We start from the raw sequence: 21,955 nt of genomic DNA, 5'->3' as shown, positions 1-21,955 counted from the left end.
TAAAATAATAAGAATAGCGATATTATTTATTAAAACATTTTAAAGACTCAGAATTTTGACATACACCAGAGTCCTCAGTTAATGGGTGTTCCTAGATGTCAAAAATGTTCTTGGTATTTCATTTTGTGTTCTACGTTGGCTTATTGGTTATATGTCTTTTGAACATTAATTTTCACTATCTGACATTTTCATGAAGCACTTAAACCAGAGATAGTTTTTAATTAGTAAGATTGGGTAGTTTACAGTAAGGGATATTTCGGTTCCTGTAAAGATTGTTCTCTGCTATGATGTTAATGCTTCTCTGCTCGAGTGTCAGGTGGCCCAATATAATGTGAAGCAATTGAGTTTAAAGGAGATTTTCTAATAAGATTTAAACTGTTACATTCCTATTAATGAAAAGTTTCTTCCCTTTCCCTTTCACAGAATGGTTCTGTTAAGTACTTTCTTCTTTTTCATAGCACATTTGGTTAGTGTGCTAATAAGCATACGATGTTTTTGTGAGCCCGTCTGGAAGATAACTGGAAAATGATGGTTTTATAAATAGCCTGTAACTTTAAATATGGATATTAGGAGGGAGGTTATCTTAAATTCTAGAGTTTTTATGGGAGTTTGGGGGATTATAAAACATCAGGGGATTTCAGAATCCTGTCTTGGTTCAGCCCTCCTTTTTCCTTAGTAAGATATATCTATAGGGATCCACAACAAAGGAAGATAAAGCACCTTTTATTGTTAACGTGGTTATCTGCAGATACTAAGACCTAAGGCTGTCTCCTTCTCTGGGACCCAATATGGTAGTTTATCCATGTGCCAGCTGCTTATGTGACTGGAGATGGAGGGTTGGTTTCAGTGCTAGAAAATGTCAGGCTCTCCTGCCTGTGCCAGGTCTTCAGAAGGGAAGGAAATAAAGGATGAGAGGGCCACACTCCATGCTGGACCTTTTAAAGTGGAGGAGTAAGAAGAGGGTGGAAAGAGGAGCTAAGATCTGCCTTTCATGTAAAGGACTACCCTTGCTTCCTTGCTTGTCTTCCTTAATGACTGTAGTTGACCAGGCTGACATAGTCTTAGGAATAGGAGAGCTGGGCTGTGACTTTGGAGAAGCTGGGAAAGTGATTAGGTTCTTTGAAACCCTGGATTGCCCAAGAAGCAAACTCCTTGTACAGTTTGGAGAGGTAATCCAGAGGGAGGTACTAGAGGAAGGATTCTTCCATAGCTGTGTTATCTATGCCATCACCTACGCAGTCAAACCCAAATCCATATTAGAGATGCCCTGTGCCATGAATAAGCACCATCTGTGTTTTTGAGCAGCCCTCGGGAAAGACTACATGCATTTTAAATAATCCCAGTTTGATCTGGTTTGAGAATTTGGGGGTCACTTAAGATTTATTGTCTTTTCATTAAAAAAAAAAAAAGAATCCCTTAATCCCTCCATACATTTTTTAAATCAAAAAGAGGTCAGATTCACATTATTAAAAAAGAAAATGGTTTGGAATGCAGCCTTACTTTTCCTCTCGTTTTTCATGGTTAATTAATATAAAATTTTATCGCTTAAAGCACATTTAAGTCTGCAGCTCTGTGGCATTTTATATACTCATATTGTTATAGAACCATCGCCACTGTCCATCTTCAGAACTTTTTCATCTTCTCCTGCTGACACTCTGTATCCATTAAACACCAGCTCCCCATTCCCTTCTCACTCATATAAAGATCATTTTAAAAAACATTTCACTAATCATAGTATACACAAACCCTACTAGTCCTCCCTTAACCACTTCCCTATAGTTGGAAGGTACATGAGAGACCTTTGGGTTGCATTTAGGAAATGTGGTACCCTGGAAGAGAGAGCTGAACAGGAGCCAAGAGTTTTACATGACTATTTAGGATCTGCACAATCCAAGATCTAGCTCGAAGGATGATAATATAGACACCTAAGTATCAAAGGCCCAGATTAAAAAAAATCATCCTGAGTTCCAATGGTTGTGGCATGGAAAAAAAGCATAAGCTAGTTGATTCTAGAAAACAGAGTAGAACTCTAGGTAGACCAGTTGGAGACCAGAATGATCTGGAATATTAGCTGGGAGCACTCTTGATCACAGAGGAATAAAGATTTAATAACTGAGAAATTGGGGAAATGACTTGAATTTTCTATTGAGCTATCAGAGATAGGAACATGATATCAGAGGGACAGAGTGACTGCTTATCAGAACATTATAATGTTCAGTTGAATTGAACAAATACCTGGAAACAAACACTCTAAAGTATTTTTGGATCAGAGAAGCTATGTATACTCCTTTCTAGGGCAATGTTAAGCCCATGATGGAGACAAGTCCATGGTTCTTATGGTAGCATGAGTGGGGTGACAACTTTATTTTTCTAATACTAAAACAAATGTTAATGTGAAATATGCATTGATGCTCCACATTCTGATTAGTTTTTTTCAAAAATACAATATCCTAAAGAATATAAGCATCCTGTCATTGAGTCTAATTAAGATAATAAAATTCTACTTCTTAAACCTGAAATTTTTTCTCATTATTTTGGAATAATGGTCATTTTTGTGTCTGATCAGATTTCTTCTATCGAAATTTCGATAATCACTCTGGCCATTTTGATAAAATTCTGTCTTTGCTTTCCCCATCCTCTGATACACCAGGGATGGTCTGCTCACAGTTTAGTACAGCAGTGCTTCTTATCTGTTAGTTAATACAATTTATTGTTACTTTTTCTATTCCCTGGTTGCTTAGCACTGTGTGTACAAATACTAATAAGTTGGCTTATTAAGACTTTCCATTCTCTACAGCATGCTAGATATCCTGAATTACCTGTGTCCTCATTTGGATTTAATCCTCCTTTTAAATTAGGAATGTACACCGAGTTCTCATTCTTTTTATAATAGGTTTCCCCCCTTTAGTACATTCTCTTGTGTATGCATTAGCATGCCATGCATTTACTTTTTGAGTCTTTGCGCTGTAATTTCTTTTAGCAGGGATATATTTTTACTTTCTAATATCAGTTGAGGATATATGGGAGTAGGTTGTACTGGCAAAAACAATAGTTAGTAGAAAAATTATATTTTATGAGTACATGTATTATTCCAGGACTGGGAAGTAGCAACATTCAAGAAGAATTCCTAGGGGGAGTTAGTTACAGTGGGGAGATTTTGAGGATACATAATAATAATAATAATAACCCCTGAGAGATGTTTTTATGAATTGTGATGGGCTGAGAAAGATCATGTGACAATAGGTCTCTTTTTTTGGACTGAATTTTTTTAAATTCTTTCCTGATTCTTTTAGTTTCCTCTCTGACACCTTTTTTGGTCTATTTAATCAAAGGTCATCTCAATTTGTAACTTAATTTAATTATAACATTTAACACTAAGATACACATGATAAATAGACCTAACTGATTTGGTTATTTTTCTCCCCAGTGCCTGGCTTATTAAGTTAAACATTTTGTTGAATATGTGAATTTGAAAGATATTGATCTTGCCTTTGATTTGAGCTCTTGTTTTTCTGTTCTTTCAATTTTGGTTAAGAGGTGTTTACATACAAGGGGACCTAAAGAATGTAGTTCTTTTGGTTTGTGATGCAAATACCTTTAAGATGAGCAAAATTGCTTAATTTCGGTGATTGTGAAGGTCCTTAGAAATCACTTGATTGATTTGTTATTTTATATGGGAATAAAGAAAGGAGGAAACATACTTTTAGGTCAACTATGTAGAGACCATTATAGTTTTGAAGCATAGTTTTCAAGTTTTTTGGCAGACTATATTCTCCTTACCTTAATGATCCTTTTGTATGTGTAGTAATGATTCAAAAATTTTTTTTAAAAAGATATGACTCTAATTAAAGATTTGTAAAATAATGAAATCCTTCTCCTTATCCACGTAAGGTTTGAGTTGTAGAGAAAAGTCCTTGAAGACTATTTTGTGATATCGGTTACTGAAATAGGATGTCATATAAAAAGAAATATGCATTTATTGGCTGCACTTTTGATGATTGCTCTGGTTGAAATAATCTAATCCACAAAATTTTAGTTAGTGTGTTAGCCACTCTTCTTCTTATATCATTCGTAGCCTGGAATTGCCAGGCAGACATCTCTTTGCTAGTAAAATACTCTGATTAGTAATGACAGTCATATATTAATATTTGAATAGAAAGATAGCCTATCTGTTTCTCCTCTGTTTATTTTCTGTGTAGTTAGGTGCATCGTCATTTATTTATGTGCCTAGAAATACTGAAACTGGGTTTGACAGATCAGATATGACTAAAGCTGTTTATACAATTATGGTTTTCAGTACCAAAGCATTTACTTTGACATTTTGCCAAGGGGGTATTGCCAACTTAAAAAGCAATTCATTCCAAGTTTTCACTTTTTTCTATGTATTCCATGTCTTTTACCTTCAAGCTGCCTAAATCTTCTTTGAAGTAATATTCTCCTATCACAGTCATCAGTAGCGATAACTGTCAGAAATCTATTTTCCTTTCCCTGCCATTAGGTTATTCTCAAATTCTGACCCTTGAGATTTCCAGGTATATTCCTTTCACAATGTATTGCTGGATAACTGAACCACATTCAGTTAACCACCATTTGGGGAGAGGTAGTGATGGGTGAAATTAAGATTTCCCTTTGGAACTGTACATTCTTTCCATAGCATTAAATCCTGCTCCTTGTGCTCAAGAAACCAAGCATTGCTCTCCCTCCACCCCCACCCCCAAATCCATTCACCTTGAATGCTGAACATGTTCAGCAAGGGAAAATGCAAAGCTTGAGGAGTTACCTTTCTCTTACATGCTGGGTTGCAGACCACTTTTCTCATATGGATTCCCTGCCTCAGACTCTGCTCTTGCCCGTGGTGTGACTATCAGTACCCATGTCACCCTTTGTGTGGCTGTGGACAAGAAACTCATAAACTCTGTGCGTAAGCTTCCTCATCAGTAGAATGGTTAGACTTCAAGGACAGTTCTTCTAGAATGTAGACCCTACAAAATCCCGATACTCTTTGTTAGCCTTTTAGAACCTCAACAGTTAGAAAGCAAGAAGAAAAACAAGCGTAATTAATGCAAAGAAACTCCAATTTATGGATGTCTTCCTGTCCCTGCCTTTTACCTTATATGAAGATTGTGCTCGGCCTCAGCTGTCATTTCCTAAATGTGTGATATATGTTTGCTTTATTTCTGTAGTTGAGTTGATTTTATTGGCTTCTCTCAGTGTCACAGAGAATGCTTATTTAATCTGGTACACTTCCTTTTATCTTCTCAAGGCTGGTGTAATCTAATGAACAAAGGTAATTTATTGTGAACATCTAACGTGTAAAATTTAATAGCATTTGTGCCAAATGAATGCCAGAAAAAAATTGAAATGTGTAGTATTTTAAAAACATCCTGACATGAGATACATTTAACCAGGAAGCACCAATGAAAATAGAATAAACAATTATTAGTAGCATTCTTCGATTTAGAATATTCATTATGGAAAGAGAAAACTGTGCTATTACCTTTTGTGCCTTAGCTACTAGCTACTCACACATTTAGAATTGCATATTCTAGAATTTTTGCAATGGTGAAATAATGTATGATAGAATATGTTGGATCTTACTTCTGAAAAATGTCACATTTTTAATCAATCTGATTAGAATATAATGGAAAATGAACTGGAATAAACTGCATAACCATGTACCATGGAATTATGATTTTTAATGGAAAATTTAGTATGAAAGCAAAGATTTTGAAAGGAGATTCTTTATATAATTTTGCTGCTATTTTTGAAACTTTGAAAATAGAAAAAGAATAAAGAGAAAATGTAATTAAAAAAGACTTTTTCAGTTCATGGCTCTTGGCAACATAGAAAGTTTTGTCATCTTTGACTTCATTCTGACATAAAACCCTCATAAAATGCGGCATATGCTGTGTTAGTGATCAGAACCATTTTTGAACAGTATTAATCTTCTGTTGGAAAAATGCCGTCTTACACAACATCTCTAGGAAATAAGATTAAACACAGACCTCTAATGGCAAAAAAAAGCTAGATCACAAGTATAGATGGCACTAATAGTCTGACTTTATGATTCAGAGTTTCATCTTGTACTTGAGAAAATTTCGTCTTTTAGAAGTGTATTTTATTTGCCTTAGAAGAAGAGCTCTACCAGTGGATGGGATGAGTCCAAAATGTCCTCTGTCAGCTTGTGAGCTGTAGTTAGGCACTCCAGTTCTTGTCCCTGATTTCCCTGAGCCCATGGAGCCTGAGGGAAGGTTACAGGAAGGTAATGATTGTCCTATCTCCTTCTCACAAGTTCTCCTAGAGGTCCGGTGTCCCCAGGTCATAGATAAGGGATGTAAGCCACAGTGAGTTAAGTAGTAGGGCTTGGGATGGAGGACTTGATTGGAGATGCCAAGCTCGAGTTGCCTGCAGGACCCTGCACTCTGTTCTGACTAGTATCTCACAGAAATGACATCACCATGGGTAAATGAAATAGGATTTTGTATGTGAACTTCATTTCCACTAAACATCTTCATTTGCTCTTATTCCTCTTGAATGCATTTTCAATGTTGCTGCAACATTTGGATCCTGCTTTATCAGGACCTTTGCATAAACATTTCTGTTGGTATTACACTGATTTAAGGCAATCTATTACCTAGCTTCATTTTTTTTTTCAATCTAACTTTTTATTAGTTTTCCATGTTGAAGCCAAATCAGTCTATTTGGCTAATAAATTATCTGATTTCTAGGGTGTGTGTGTGTGTGTGTGTGTGTGTGTGTTAATCCTCTTGTCTTTCACAGAAAACTTTACTGCTGCTTATCCCTTTGTCTATATTCTTACTATTTGAAAACATGTTGTTGTTTTTTTTTTTAAAGACTTTATGTGCTACTTGAGAGAACAAGTGAGAGAGAGCATGAACAGTGGGGAGAGGGAGAAGCAGGCTCCCCACTGAGCAGGGAGCCCAATGTGTGGCTCCATCCCAGGATTCTAGGATCATGACCTGCACCAAAGGCAGATGCTTAACCTACTGAGCCACCCAGGTTCCCCTCTGCTCACTATTTCAGTTACATCTTTTCCCAACCATCCTTTGACTATATGGTAATAGGGAAGAGAGGAGAAAATGTAAATATTGTACTATGGGCATGCTGATACATTAAACTCAGTAAACCTCTAATTTGTTACATCTATGAAAAGGCAGAGAATTAGTTAAAACTGTGTCAGCCTCTGATTTGAAGGTTGAAGTGGTCAAAATCACTTGGTCACCACCCCACTCCCTTTTTAATGTGACACCTAATATATTTGAAAGCTAGTGGAAAGGATTTGGAGAGAAAGTCTTGTGATTGCTCTTTTATCAGATTCATTCCCTGAAGTTACTTGCCCAAAGCATTCATTTTCTCATCATGATCATGAGGAGAGCAGTAGTATGACTAGTGATGAAAATTATGTGACCGGTGCAACCAAATGTGTTCAGTGGAATGCCTAGGAGATGGTCAGAGCATGTGGCTTAAAATTAAAGGTTACTAAGTTTCTTTGACTTTTTTCTTTAGACAGGCTGGAACATATTTCAGAATGTCAGAGGATATTGGTATTGAGAAATGAACTGATTAAAAAAAGACTCTGGCCTTTTTTTAAAATTATTTCTTCGCAGATAAAGATAAGAAAAATATACGTTTTCTGAAAAAAGTAGAGAATTGCCTTTCTCCTTTGGTCTGCAGATTCATACATAAAAACATACACCCTACAGCTATTTATTGAATACCTGCCATGTATGTTCCAGGCCTTACTCTGGGATACTAAGATATAATGATGAACAAAGTTTCTTTATTTAAGAGCCTTATTTCATAGTGGAGGGAGAAAGATAAATGTCATGTTTAAAGTATATGAAGAGTAGGTGCTTTGGAGGAGCAAAAGGGGCAGAATGATGGTGTTAGGGGATACTGAGTGGGGGGTGCTATTCCATGTAAGGCAGTAAAGGAAAACTCTTCCGTTAATGTTGAATAGTATTCTTTGCCCTTTGGTGAAGAGACTGCAGTTGATCAAACCAGGAAGTGGGAGATGTGTTAGAAGGAGTTGTGATGCAGGTGGGAAAGGATGGTAAGCACGAGCAGAGAAAAAGTAGTAGCCAGGGAAATGGTGAGGAATGCTTAGCTTAGGTATCATTTTGGAGTTAGAATTGCCTGGATTGAGTGATGGATTGGATATGATTTTGAGGGAAATAGTAGAAAACAGGAGGACTTCAAGCTGAGTTCAGCAGTTGCAACAAGAGCATCCCTGTTTTTTTAAATTAATTGATTTTTTTATTATTTTTGAGATGAGGAAAACTGCTGGAAGAGCAGGTATGGAGGGGTTGTATGTGTCTGGTTTTGGACAATTTAAATTGAAGATTCCCATTAGACATCCAAGTAGAGATGCCGAGAGTAGGCCCTTGGGTATTCAATCTGGAATTCAGGAGACACATGTGGCTAGGATTCTACTTTTGGGAGTCAGACCTTCTTTTCATCCCAGTGGCTCCTGTTCCAGATGAGGGCACCATTTATTCTCCTTTGAGTTTTTAGGACTCCCTCTGTCTTGGCCTTCTACTGTTTTACTTTTGCTACTCTTTCAATTCACTTCGAAGAGCCTGAGTTTTTTCTAAAATGCAACTTTTGTGATGTCTGTCACATACTTAAACCTCCGTGGCTCCTCATTGCTTAGAGGATAAAATCCAGACTTCTTAACCTAGCTTAGAAGGTCTTGCATGATGCGGCACCTGCTTAGTTTCTGGTGTCGTTTACTTGCACTCAATATTCTCTGCTCTTACTATTCTCACTTCTTTCTGTGCCCATCAAGTTCTTAGATCTTTAGACCTTCAAACACTGTCTTTCTGTTATCTGATCCATCCTCCTACCACCCCAAACCCTTCTCTCCTGCCTAACTCCTTTTCTCTTTTAAGCTTTTGATTAGGTATCACTTATTACATGAAGACACTGTCTCATAAGTATGGGTTATGGAGTTCTTTATTTACTGTGGTTCTTATCAAAACATTGGAGACTTATCTATATATTGTAGTTGACATTTGCTTTGCGTTCACCGTTGTTGGTCTTTAAATTCTGTTGGGCTAGGATGTCTCTCTTTTGACTAGTATTATGTCTATATCGCCTAGCACAGTCCCTTTTAATTGGTGCTTAAAACTCATTTGAATGAGAGAATAAGTAAAGTTGCTGATTATAAGACACATATGCAAAATTCAACAAAGTTTCTACATTCTAGCAGTAACTAGTTACAAAGTATAGTGGGGAAGGGTAGAATTAACCAGTCTCTCTGCCCCCCATCCCCATACTTAAGAGTATAATTTAGATATACTTAGGACACCTAACTCTAACAATGTGCAGGTTGCCTACAAAGAACACTGTGCTAATCTGAATAACTGTAAACACATGTCATGTTGATGGCTGGGAATTTTGAATATTGTCAACATATCAAATCTCCTTGAATCTATTTACAAATGCCTCATGAGTCAAATACAATTCAAATGGATTTTATTTTTGGAACTTTTGAATCACTCTAAGGTTTGCATGGAAAAATACATGAGAAAAAGAAAATTTAGAAAGGGAAGCAAAAATAATTTGAACATACAATTAAGATACATCATGCAAGGCTTAAGACAAAATGATAGCGGCACAGGAACAGTACTTAGAATAATGGAACAGAATTAGAAGCCCAGAAAAACAATTAAGGATAAAAGTGTAATATAAAATCAGCTGGGAAAGAGGACTATTAATAAAATGGTAGAGGTAATTAGTTAATAAATATTTTGAAAAATTTAAAAGTTGATCCCTGTCTCACACTATGTACCAAAACGTGATTATGATGGTCTTTTTTTTGACATAATGTAATTATATTGTGCCATCTTATATATATGAAGATGCTTTTGGAAGCTATTTCCCCTAATATTAGTGATTTATTTGTACATATGTAACTAAACACTTTGCTCCATTATTCTTTATTATCAAGATCCTATTTTTATAAGATGAATGGCTTTGACCACAGCTGCTATCCATGGACACAAAGGAGAGGGAAGATGATAGGATCACTATTGGTTCCAGCTCTTAACCTTGACTATCATATACTTTGCTGTAAGGACACGTCATACATAGATTGTTGTTTAGCATGATACATTTATTCTCTTATTTTTTACTAAGGATAGGGAGGTTAGATACATCTGTTGATTTTAAAACTCTCAGATACAATAAGCTAAGTATCAAATTTTGACTGTTTTCAAAGATTTGGATAACAGATTATAAACCACCTACTCTGCCAGTTTATTAGGAACTATATTTTTAAATAAGCATGGTATATCAGACATAAAATAGCCATGTGTATATGTTTGCTTAGCCCTCTTAGAGCTAACTTCTTAACCTACCCTAAGTGTAAATATATTCGTTTATGTAATCATACATAATTGAGTCCTGTATACTGCTCAAATGTGCTAAGTGTACTCATTCTTAGACCCAATGGTATTGGTTTCTATAATGAACATCGGTTTTGTTTTTCCTGTTTGACTTTCAAGTATTTACTCTTAGTTTTTCTAGCATAAAACCACCAGTGCCTATTTGAAACAGTTTAGGTCTTGAGATATCTATTCTTTTTATAACTATGTTTAAAAGAATTCTAGCTTTTTAGATTCTTTGATAATAGTTAACGACCTGTCCTTTTACTGCTGAATGTTTTACTGACATGGATCTATCCTTGGTTTTACAGAGAGAAGAGAAGAAGAAGATTTTGAAGAAAAGAAAGCTATTAAGAAAAAAATTAAAGAGCTTAAATTTTTAGATTCTAAAATTGCCCAGAATCTTTGTACGTATGAAACTTCAGTACTATTACATTAGCAAAACACTGGAGGTGGTTCCTATAAATTATTTGATTTTCTTTATGACTTGTTTTTCGTTATTTTAATATTTTATTATTTGCATAACAACTTCAAAGATAATTCTTTTCCTTTAGGCAATCTATGGGTTAAATTCTTCAAAAAAATTAATGCATTTTAGAAAATAAAATTGCAAAAAAAATAAAATAAAATTGCTAAGGAAAGTGTTTAAAATGAAAATAAGTCTATAACTTACCCTTTGTCTAAGTATATAAATAATGAGTTAAGAAATTTAGGTGATAACATCATATTTTAAAAAATGGTAGTGGATTATTTCTTTTATACCTCTGAATCTCTATTATTTTTGATACTTGATCACACACAAAAGAGGTTGGAATATTAATGGAAATTAGGATGATGAGTAAAATGAATTCCATTATCCCATCTGAGCAGTTCAAAGCCTTTCCTCAGAAGTAATGACTGGAAATATTTTAGATTTAATTACTGTTAGAGGAGCTAAATACTTAGTGTTGAATTGTCTCCCTGACTGAATTACTCTGGGAAAAGAGGGCAAAGAGTTTTGCTTCTAACTCATTTCCAACTGCAACTTAAATGCATCAAAGATAGTTTGCTTGGAACTGAGATAATACCATATGTATGTATTACTTTCTAAATTTGTGAGAGGAATATAATGTCGAGAATTTAGAGGCATGGAAAGTTAACATGGCTCTTTAGTCTGCCTTTCAATTATTACATGCCTCAAGAGAGCTTTAGCAAGTATTGGGAACAAAATTCTTTGGTAAGAGGATAAAGATCCATGCTATCAATGGAAGAAGGAATTATGCTGGGGTCAGTAAGTATAAAAGACAGAGCTGGGGATCCCTGGATGGCTCAGCGGTTTAGTGCCTGTCTTCGGCCCAGGGCATGCTCCTGGAGTCCCAGGATCGAGTCCCGCATCGTGCTCCTTGCGTGAAGCCTACTTCTCTCTCTGCTTCTCTCTCTCTCTGTCTCTCTCTCTGTCTCTCATGAATAAATAAATAAAATCTTAAAAAAAAAAAAAAAGAGCTGACACTCCTATGGAAGTTTTGAGACCTCCTTCCTTTCATGCTTACTATGACAGAGGACCACCCCTTTTTTGCAGTCTGGATATGCCAAGATCCCCATGGATAGTGTGTAAACAACGATGTGCTTGGCCAATATACTACTCTATTATTTCTGGGTAAAAGTTGATTGCACATCCTCTACATTCTTGAAATTAGAAGTCGCCATGTGACTTGTTTAGGCCAAGGACAGCGTAGGTGGAGATGAGGTACCTTTTGCGTGGAAGCATTTATTGCTGGTGTGAGAAACTCCAGTGCTCTTTCCCTTGCACGCAGAATGGCAGTCAAAATGGTGTCCATCACCGTGATGTGAAGATAGTATCAGAGCTCTTTCTGTTGTGTAATAGACATGTAGTCTGAATTAGAAATGATTTGTATATTGTATATGTACGTGTACATGCTTAGACTACTGAGATTTGGGGGACTGTTACATGATATAGATAGTTTCAGGGAATTTTCCCTTTAAAGAAATGTTGACTTCAAAGCATTATTAACATAGATAACGTCTAAAAGTTCTGTTCTCTGTGATCTGAAAGAGTTTTTCTTGAAAAGTGTCCATGACTTGCATTACTGATTCCTAGGCTTAACTCTAAACAGCCTGGTTAAGGTCCTGAAGAAATCAATCTATTCTCTCTTTCTCTCTTTCTCCTTCTCTCTTTCTCTCTTTCTCTCTTCTTTTTCTTTTTTCTTTTCTTTTCCTTTCTTTTTTTTCTCTCTCTTTCTCCTTTCCTTTCTTTCCTTTTCTTTCTTTCCTTTCTTCTTTCAAGATTTTATTCATTTGAGAAAGCAAGAGTGCACGCACATGAGCAGGGAGGAAGGGCAGAGGAAGAGGGACAAGCCAGACTCTTGCTGAGCAGACACCTGGACTCAGGGCTTGATCCCAGGACCCTGAGATCATGACCTGAACTGAAGGCAGACCCTTAATCAACTGAGCCATGCGGGTACCCCCAAGAAATACCATTTTTAACAGAATTCTTTTCAGATGGATCAGCCATAATAGGTTAGCATAAATAACGATCTCAAAGTTGAATAATTGACGTTGATATTATTTATGTGACAAAACATGTGCTAAATGGGATTTGAAATTTAATTGTAATGGCTAATAATTATTGATTACCTTTTTGTTCTAGTTCTATGTTTGGCCCTTTAATCTTTATTACAAGCCTATCACATAGGTGGTAGCATTGATATTATGGGTAGGTATAGCAGTTCAGTGACTTGAATAAGGTTGCTTATTTTGAAAATGGTCAGTAGGAATACAGTATGCTATTCCTGTTTGGAAATAACAAATAATATTATAAAGAGGATATTGTTTGTCTTTTTCTTTTAGCTAGAGGATATATATTCATTTATTTGTTAAACATGTTTTAAAGTATAAGACCGAACAGTCTAGAATTTATACCATGTCATATTATGATGTAATCCATTTCTGGATTCTTCTTGCCCTCTTTGGTTGTAGCGAGTATTATGACTTAAGCTTTAAGAAGCTTTAGCAACCTATAATCTTGACCGTAATTATAGTCTGATTCACAGCTGGTTTTTGTCTGTGAAATTCAGTCTTTTGAGATACTGGATTCTGAAAAGAGTCTTGTGGTAGTGCCAAGACACTCTGTTGTCACTTAGAAACCTGAGATACTTTCTCTGAGATTTCTCTTAACTGAAATATTTGATAGAATTTTGGGGAAAGGATCTAAAATCTACTCCTTTGTTTACCTATTTATTCAAGGGTGTATTAGGTTCTCCCATATTTGAGTTCATAATTGGTTTGGCAGAGACCCTCGGCTGAGCATAAAAGGTACAGTTCCAGCCACTCTAGGCTTGAGAGATGTCTTAGGAGTTTTACAAAGTTCATATGCGGGAACCCTGGGTGGCGCAGCGGGTTTAGTGCCTGCCTTTGACCCAGGGCGCGATCCTGGAGATCCAGGATCGAATCCCACGTCGGGCTCCCGGTGCATGGAGCCTGCTTCTCCCTCTGCCTATGTCTCTGCCTCTCTCTCTCTCTCTCTCTCTCTCTCTCTCTCTCTGTGACTATCATAAATAATAAATAAAAAAAAATAAAGTTCAAAGTTCATATGCTTTACCAGATTTTTGGAGTATTAGAGCTATAAAGGGAAGAACCCTGGAATCTATGAATTAATGTAAAGGTTTAAATATTTATAAGTTCCCTTGAAGAAAACATGTGTGACTGGTTCCAAAATCTGCACACTTTACACTTCTTCACTGAACTCAAAGCTCCCCACTGGGATCTATATAATCACATTTTGAAGGATAAGATGCATGTTAGTAAAAATATTCACTTTAATGGGTCTTTTGGAGGCTTTAAATGAGTATCTCATTCTCAGTAACTTTTAATTTGTTTTTTAAAGGTCTAGGCTTGCCTTCTGAATTGTGTGTTATGCATTAGGCCATTTTCAACTATTCTGTCACTTTTTTTGCCCTTAGAGCAACTGTTTTCCTAAAACCTTATTCATAAGCGATAAAAACAACATAGTTAAAAAAACACAACAATAACATAGTTTAGTCTTTGTAAATATTGGTATTTGATGTACATGTTATTTTAACTATATAATCATTAATACCTGAAAGCAATGGATGAATTGCAAATATAGAAGAAAGTAAAGGAATAAATGATGTCCATTTGCAAAATAAACTCTTCTAAAACATTTCATTTTTTTATATGTTATTATATTGATTATGCAAGTTGTGTAGTTTTGTTTATTCCTATGGTTTGTATACTTCAAAAGTGTGTGACATCATAGAAGGTTTTTATCTGTAATTTTTTTTTATCTCCAAGATCATTTTCACTTCGGGCACCAGTTGCAAGTTTGGGGGTCCCCAAGGCCACTCTTAAGTATGATAATTTGTTACAAGATTTCCCAGAACTGACAGAAAGCTATTTGACTCACACTTACATGGTACAGATTAAAATCAGTCAAGTAAAGAGGTACATGGAGCAGAGTTTAGGAGAATTCTGAGGGTGGAGTTTTCAGCCATGGAGAGCTCTAGCTTCTCCCAGCAATGATGCATAATAATACTCACAGATTATTGCCAACCAGGGAGGCTCACTTAAGCCCTGGTGTCCAGCATTTTTACTAGGTCTTGGTTATATGACCTGAGTTTTCAGACCCTCGAGTGGTAAGGCTAATACTGTGACCCAAAGCCCCCACCATAGGTCACATTATTAGTGTAGACTGTCTGGTGTAACCTGGTATCTCCAGTAAATAGAGACACTCTCATCACACAGGACATCCCCGGGGCTTTTGAGAATAGCTCACAGGAACCGGACCTCACTCGAGCAAGCTGAATCCTTTACCACACAGTCAGTGTCACCTTTTTCCACCCCATGTGTTCTGTTTTCATATTATTCTTTTAAAATTATTTTAATTGCATTGTTATGGCATATTATACAGGAGTGAATATATACAATGCATGCTACAGTTTAATCTAAATCAAACACCTACAGCTAAAGAAATAGAACGTGACTCCTACTTTAGAGACTTAATAGGACCTTTTCCAATTTTATCTCCCTTACTATGTGAAGTATCATTATCTTAAATCTTGGTTTAAGTATTTCTTTTCTTTATAGTTTTACCAACCATGTACATATTCTTAAGTAAGTTGTTTGGTTTGGGCTGACTTCGAATTGTATATGAATAAAATTATAGCATATTAATGCCTCTAACTGTAGTATATTCATTTTTATTGTGGTTATAATACCGTGTCTTTGAATGCTATACTCTATTCATTTACTCCTTCGTTGACTCTTGGGTTGTTTCCAGCTTTGGTGGTACTAAGGCAGGATGTGGCAAACTATAGTCCACATGCTAAATTTTGCCCTTGCCTGTTTGTTGAAACACAGTCTTTTGGAACTTAGCCAGGACATTTATTCATATATTATCTATGGATGCTTCTGTGCTATGCTAGCAAAGTTGACTCGTTGTGATAGAGACTGTATGGCTTACAAAACCTAAAATATTATGTAGCTGTAACAGAAAAAATTAGGTGACTATTGCTCTAAGTTTATACTGTTCTGTGTTTGTACAAATTTATTCCTCGACAATCACTGCTTGAATATTCCTGCTTCCCTGCCTTACCAGTGCCATGTGTTTTACAAGGATCTAGTGTGGCTTTAAAAAAATTTTCCTTGTGATTTGTTGAGCATTCTTATTGTGATGATTTGTGTGTCTCTCTGTAATTCTAGAAAATTCTAACATTTTCTCTTCAAATCAGATTTCTTTCAACTGTGTTCTTTTTGTGATTGCCTGTTGCAACGCCAAGTTGACATTTTTAAGGTACCTTTATTCCTCTTCTAGGTCTCTTCACTTAGTATTTTCCCATCTCTTTATAATTTGTGTTTTGGATCACTTCTTTGCCTATGTCTTTGATGTTCTCAGTTTTCTCTTTATCTGATGTCTGATCCATATGTTGTTTTTAATGTCAGTAGTTTAATATATATATATTCACATATATGTGTATATATATATATATGCATATAATTTTTTCCAAGTTTTTTTCCTCCCTCAAATCTTGTTTCTTCTTAATAATCTTTTTCTTCCTTTCTTGGCCATTATTTCAAACTTTCATTTTTTAAAATATTTTTTTCTCCCAGGATTTCTGTTTTCCTTCCTTTCAGGGCAGCTCAGTAATTCATTTAAGATATATACACACACGTGCATGCACATATGTATGTTTTTTAGGTGTTTCAAGGTTTTATTTTTTTATTCTTGAAGTATAGTTGATGCACAATATTAAAATTAGTTTCAGTTGTACGAGAGAGTGATTTGGGAGCTCTATACTTTTTGCTGTACTGAGGGTATTTCTTGATTAAGATAAAAAATATCCTTTCAGGATGGAGGAGATATTTCAAGAGCTTTTCTCTTCCATAATAACTAAAATATATAAAAGTATAATTTTTTTCTCTCAATGACTATATTATGCTTCAGAGTAACTTTATCCTTTGATCTTTGTATTTAATGTTGTAATCCTTTCTATATTTCTGTGTTGTATCCACAGACTAGGTTTCTTGAGTGAAATTTATTGCTTCCTAAAGGGAATTAATAATTTCAGAGTTTCTGCTTAATCTTAGGAAATTTGCAATTCAGGTGTATTTTAACAATTGCCTTTTCAATTTGCCTACTCCTAAGGTTTAACATATTATTACTTTTTTTTTCCTTTGGTCTTTTTTTTTTTTCTTAATCTTTTAATTAAGTTTATATATATTTTGCTCATTTTTATTTTTAGATCCCTGGGTATTCTAAATGAAGGAAAAACAAATGCTTTCGATCTTAAGGCAGGTTTATCTACTCAGCTTCCTTGCTTTTTAAATGTTTTGGTGCTTTGATGGTGTTTCCCTTTTATGGTATCAGATATCAATCTTTTCACAGATTTTCCATCAACTTATACGATTAAGATGTTCTCCTACCGGGGCAACCCCGGTGGCTCAGCGGTTTGGCGCCGCCTTCAGCCCAGGGCTTGATCCTGTAGACCCGGGATTGAGTCCCATGTCAGGCTCCCTGGATGGAGCCTGCTTCTCCCTCTGCATATGTCTCTGCCTCTCTCTCTCCCTCTCTCTCTCTCTCTCTCTCTCTCTGTCTCTCGTGGATAAATAAAATCTTTAGAAAAAAAAAAAGATGTTCTCTTACCATACCGGAGCCAATTTGGCACGTTAAATTTCTTTTAGTATTCATTTGTGTTAATATTTACATTTAATTCTACAATCATATGCAACTTGTTTTGTACATGATATACAGATTTAGATTTCTTGTCCCATCAATTGTTTATTGATGATTTCTTTGAGATCATATAGTTAATATATTTTTGTACTTTTTTCATTGTCTTCTATAGGGTTATCCTGTTATAATTTCATTAATCTCTGTTGCATTAATAATTATGTCATTTATTCTATCTTGTTGGGATACTGCGGATTATACCGATCCATAATTTCTAGTACCATTATCTCATATTTATGACTGAGTTCAGAAATGTGTCAATGAAGCTGGTGATGAGAATACAAATGGTACCCTTGTTGCTTATCTGTAGATGATCCATGGTATCCTCAGGTCCTACAGCCTTTAGGAAAGAAGTAGATCATATTTTCTCAATCTTATAAAAAAAATACTGTCCTTCTATGAAAATACCTACAGACAAAATGACCTAAGTTCAGCATATAAAATAAATTAGTGGCAAATTCTGAGTATGTTCAGGAAGTGACATAACGCCACTGAAGAAGAGATAGAATAGTAGAGTAAGGTAGGAAACAGCAAAAGCGTTACATCTAATACTGTGAAAATACACATTTACCTCAGTAGAGCTTTTGAGATCATTGTGTTTTAATATTAGATATATGAGGTATTTAAAAAATGTAAATAATGTTGAAACTCTTAGTAATAACATATTATCCATTTGGGTAGTTATCCAGGACAATTTATCTTCTAGTATTGGATATTCAAACTTTAATTACAAGCAAAAGCTATTTTTCTGGCATATTGTCTAATATTTTTATTTTTTATTATTATTTTTTAAAGATTTTATTCATGAGAGAGAGAAAGAGACAGAGAGAGAGAGGCAGAGACACAGGCAGAGGGAGAAGCAGGCTCCATGCAGGTAGCCTGATGTGGGACTCGATCCCAGGACTCCAGGATCATATCCTGAGCTGAAGATGGCGCTAAACCGCCAAGCCACCCTGGTTGCCCTAATATTTTTAAATGGGGAAATGCTACTATAATTTGCAGTAGTATTAATGCACTACTTATCAGTTTTCCTAAAATATTTTTTGTTAACTACTTAGTAGGGCTAGAAGATATTATACAAGCTAATAACACATGTTTAGACAAACATTACATGTTTGTACATATTGCTGTACATATTGCTGTTTCATTGCTCTTTTTATTACAATGTGATATTTTTATGGCATACCAAGTATATTTCAGGGTTTTTTTAATCACATATAAGTTGGCACCATTCCATGATAGGCTAATAATGAAGTATTAAAAATCAACCTTGGAACCAACATAATAATATAGGACCATTGCTTAAATACTAGTTCTAAAGCCACAATAGAAAATGCGCTAATGAACGTTTCTCCCATAGTAATTATATATAATGTTTAAAGTCTCTCATTTTATGAATTGTTTTTTATTTTATATATAGAACTACATCTCAGATTCTTCTCTTACTCATTATGAACCTCTCTTTTCTCCTTTTAGCCATCTTCCTGAGCTCTTTTCGGGTGCCATATGAGGAAATCAAAACGATGATATTGGAAGTGGATGAAACACAGTTGGCAGAGTCTATGATTCAGGTAAACAAACTGGCAGAGAGCTTAAATTCCAATATTTCATCACAAGCTTCTCATTAAATAGAAATCTGTAAGTGAAGCAAAATTCTTAAACCAAATCATTCAACTGGAAAATCATTGCTGCATAATTAGTTTTAGCATAACTTCTGCTTTGCCAGGAGATAAAACTTTGCATCTTCTCTTAACTGCAAACCAAATATAATGCTATCAAAATAATTGCATTTCAATTATTTTAAATGACTGTTCTGAAAGGCAAATTGTTTAATTTTACATATATGTTTTTGTTTTGGTTACAGTTAAAATTAGTAATATGTTAATTAAAATTTATTTGTATAAATCTTTTAGAATATGTTTTTCTTTGACTTTTGTCTTATAAAGCTCTATTTTGATTTGGTCTAGAAGATAGAGGGAGTGTTCTCTTTATTTAAAAGTTACCTTTATTTAAACAACCCTTCCTCGAGTCATTTATGTTTGTAGGAGTGCTAGAAGCTGTAAGCATAGCATTCTGAATTCATTCAGGAGGCTGCGAGATTTTTTTAATGGCTTTTACCCAGAGTGGCATATAAGGAATACTAGTATGGTGCCAGAGTTACTTCCTGAATTCCACATAAGGCATCAATGCATATCTTGATAAAATATAAAATCAGAGTATCAAACCACAAATTATATAGTGAGAGAATAATATGTTGACTGTCTTTCATTTTTATAATGTATGGTAGTTAGAAAAATAATTTTTTTAGCAATAAAAAGAAACCAGAGATTATTAGTGTCAACATATGTTTAAAATTATTTTAGATATTTAATCCATCAGTAGATGGTACCTTGAGCAGTTTTTGGTTTTGCCTCTCCTACCTTGTCTTCTGAATGTGGTTGTAATGTAATTCCAGTAGGATTTTTTGCTGTGAATCAATGGGACTCCCAAACACCTGATCCAGTAACTCTTAAAACCTTTATTCTCTAGCACTTTCTTGTTATGAGATCTTTGTCTTTGTTACTGTTGGATTGTAAATGTGCCTTGTTGTTGGGAGTAGATTTCAAGTTCCTTAAAGAACATTTTTCTCCTTAATACATGTTTGTATTTTTTCTAGTGCATTTGTTGAATATTTACAGAGTAGCTTTTAACTTGATTACATGAATGTGTTGGATGTTCATTTGGATTTTGTTGTGTAGAGATGGGGAAAAATGTGGATTTTTAAAATTCATGTCCAAAGATCATCCAGGTCCATACAGTTTCTTAATATATTAGTTTTCTATTGCAGCTGTAATAATTTACCACAACTCTAGTAGTTTAAAATAACACATTTCTACTGAACAGAAATCTGACACGTGTCTTACCATGCTAAAGTCAGGTGTTGGCAGGCTTGCGTTCCTTTCTGTAGAATTTAGGGGGGAAAGATCCTTTTCTTTGTCTCTCCTGGTTCTTCATGGATGCTCACATTCCTTGGTTTGGGACAACTTTTCTTCAACTCTGGAGCAGTGCTGCCTCCCTCTTCTTTTTACTATAGTCACATCTCCTTCTCGCTCCATTATTCTGCCCCTCTCTTCCACTTTTAAGAACCATTGTGGTTCAGATAATCCAGGAAAATTTTCCTATTTGAAGGTCAGCTGATAATAACCTTGATTCCCTTTGCTATGTAACTTAATATTTCCACAGATTCTTGGGATTAAGTGTGAACACCTTGGGGCGGGGGAATGTGGTTCAGGTTGTCATTCTGCCTACCACATCTACTAAATATAAAACTGGTTTTAGAAATTTAAAATCTAAAGACTTGGTTTGGGTATTTATATATTGACTAAAAAATAAGAATTTCATGCTATTTGAAGTCTTGTTTTAATTTTAAAAATATGTACCTAATTATAAAATGAAGAACTGCTGATTTTGAACAGAACATGAAGAAAACATTATTTTATAATAATCATCATTTTGGTAAGCTCTGTTCACACTCATGATTTTATTTTGGCATATCTAATCACTTATTCATATATAACTAGATGTCAGTAGTATGTTATTTTTGATGTCAGCTTTCTACCTCATTCTTGCCCACTTGCCTTCATTTGTCTTTTGTTAATTAATTCAATTAGCAAATATTTTATTACACCCACCATGTTCAGGGCATTATGTCAGGCTCAATTAGACATAGGTTTTACCTTTTTGGAACCTATAGTTCGGCAAGGAAGATGACATTTACATATAAAATTATAATACAAGATAAACATGGATAGATCAAGATTTTTTTTTTTTTTTCCGAATTAGAGGGTGTTTTAGAGGAGTACTGTGCCATGTGTGAAGGTGAGGGTACTTACATGTGTGCATGTGTGGAGGTGAGGGTTCTTTGGTGTTGAAATATGGATATAGAAAGGGCAGTAGGATTGTATGAGTTACATAGCAAGGATCAGTTATTCTGGAACGAAGAATTCCCTGTGCTGTGAGGGAAAAGCTGGAGGGTGTGTGGGCAACTGCTAAGAGTTTAGTTTGATAGGACCTTAGGATTGGTGAAAGAATGGTACCTTTGATAAAGGGAAAGACAAAGGAAGTTTGGCCTGTATTCTTACAAATCATAATAGTCTTAATACTTCACAAAGCAAAACTGATGAAGTGAAAAATTGATAAATTCATGACAAAAGATAATTATATATTAACTACAAATATTTAAGGGGATTTGATATTTATCTAAAAGGATACTGAAGAAATTCAGAGACCTGATTAGTAAATAACTCAAATAATCCAGCTG

The 21,955-nt window shown here is 35.1% G+C and overlaps 1 protein-coding gene across 19 annotated transcripts in view; it reads left to right on the top strand.

The window, feature by feature from the left end:
- The window catches only part of DIAPH3 (diaphanous related formin 3), a 506,600-nt gene that overhangs the window by 223,878 nt on the left and 260,767 nt on the right, over positions 1-21,955 (top strand). For all 19 annotated transcript variants that reach the window (XR_007405049.1, XR_007405048.1, XR_007405050.1 and 16 more), the window contains 2 exons: positions 10,721-10,816; positions 19,132-19,226. Coding sequence is in view for 15 of the 19 variants with exons in the window: in XM_049099479.1 (XP_048955436.1) it covers positions 10,721-10,816; positions 19,132-19,226 (191 nt within the window). In the remaining 4 variants the exon portion in view is untranslated. The remainder of the gene's footprint in view (positions 1-10,720; positions 10,817-19,131; positions 19,227-21,955) is intronic.

The sequence above is a fragment of the Canis lupus genome, chromosome 22 (assembly GCF_003254725.2).
Source record: "Canis lupus dingo isolate Sandy chromosome 22, ASM325472v2, whole genome shotgun sequence".
In the NCBI taxonomy this organism is placed as follows: domain Eukaryota; kingdom Metazoa; phylum Chordata; class Mammalia; order Carnivora; family Canidae; genus Canis; species Canis lupus.
The sequence above is the reverse complement of the archived record's forward strand: the minus strand, read 5'-3'. Positions and strand labels throughout refer to the sequence as shown.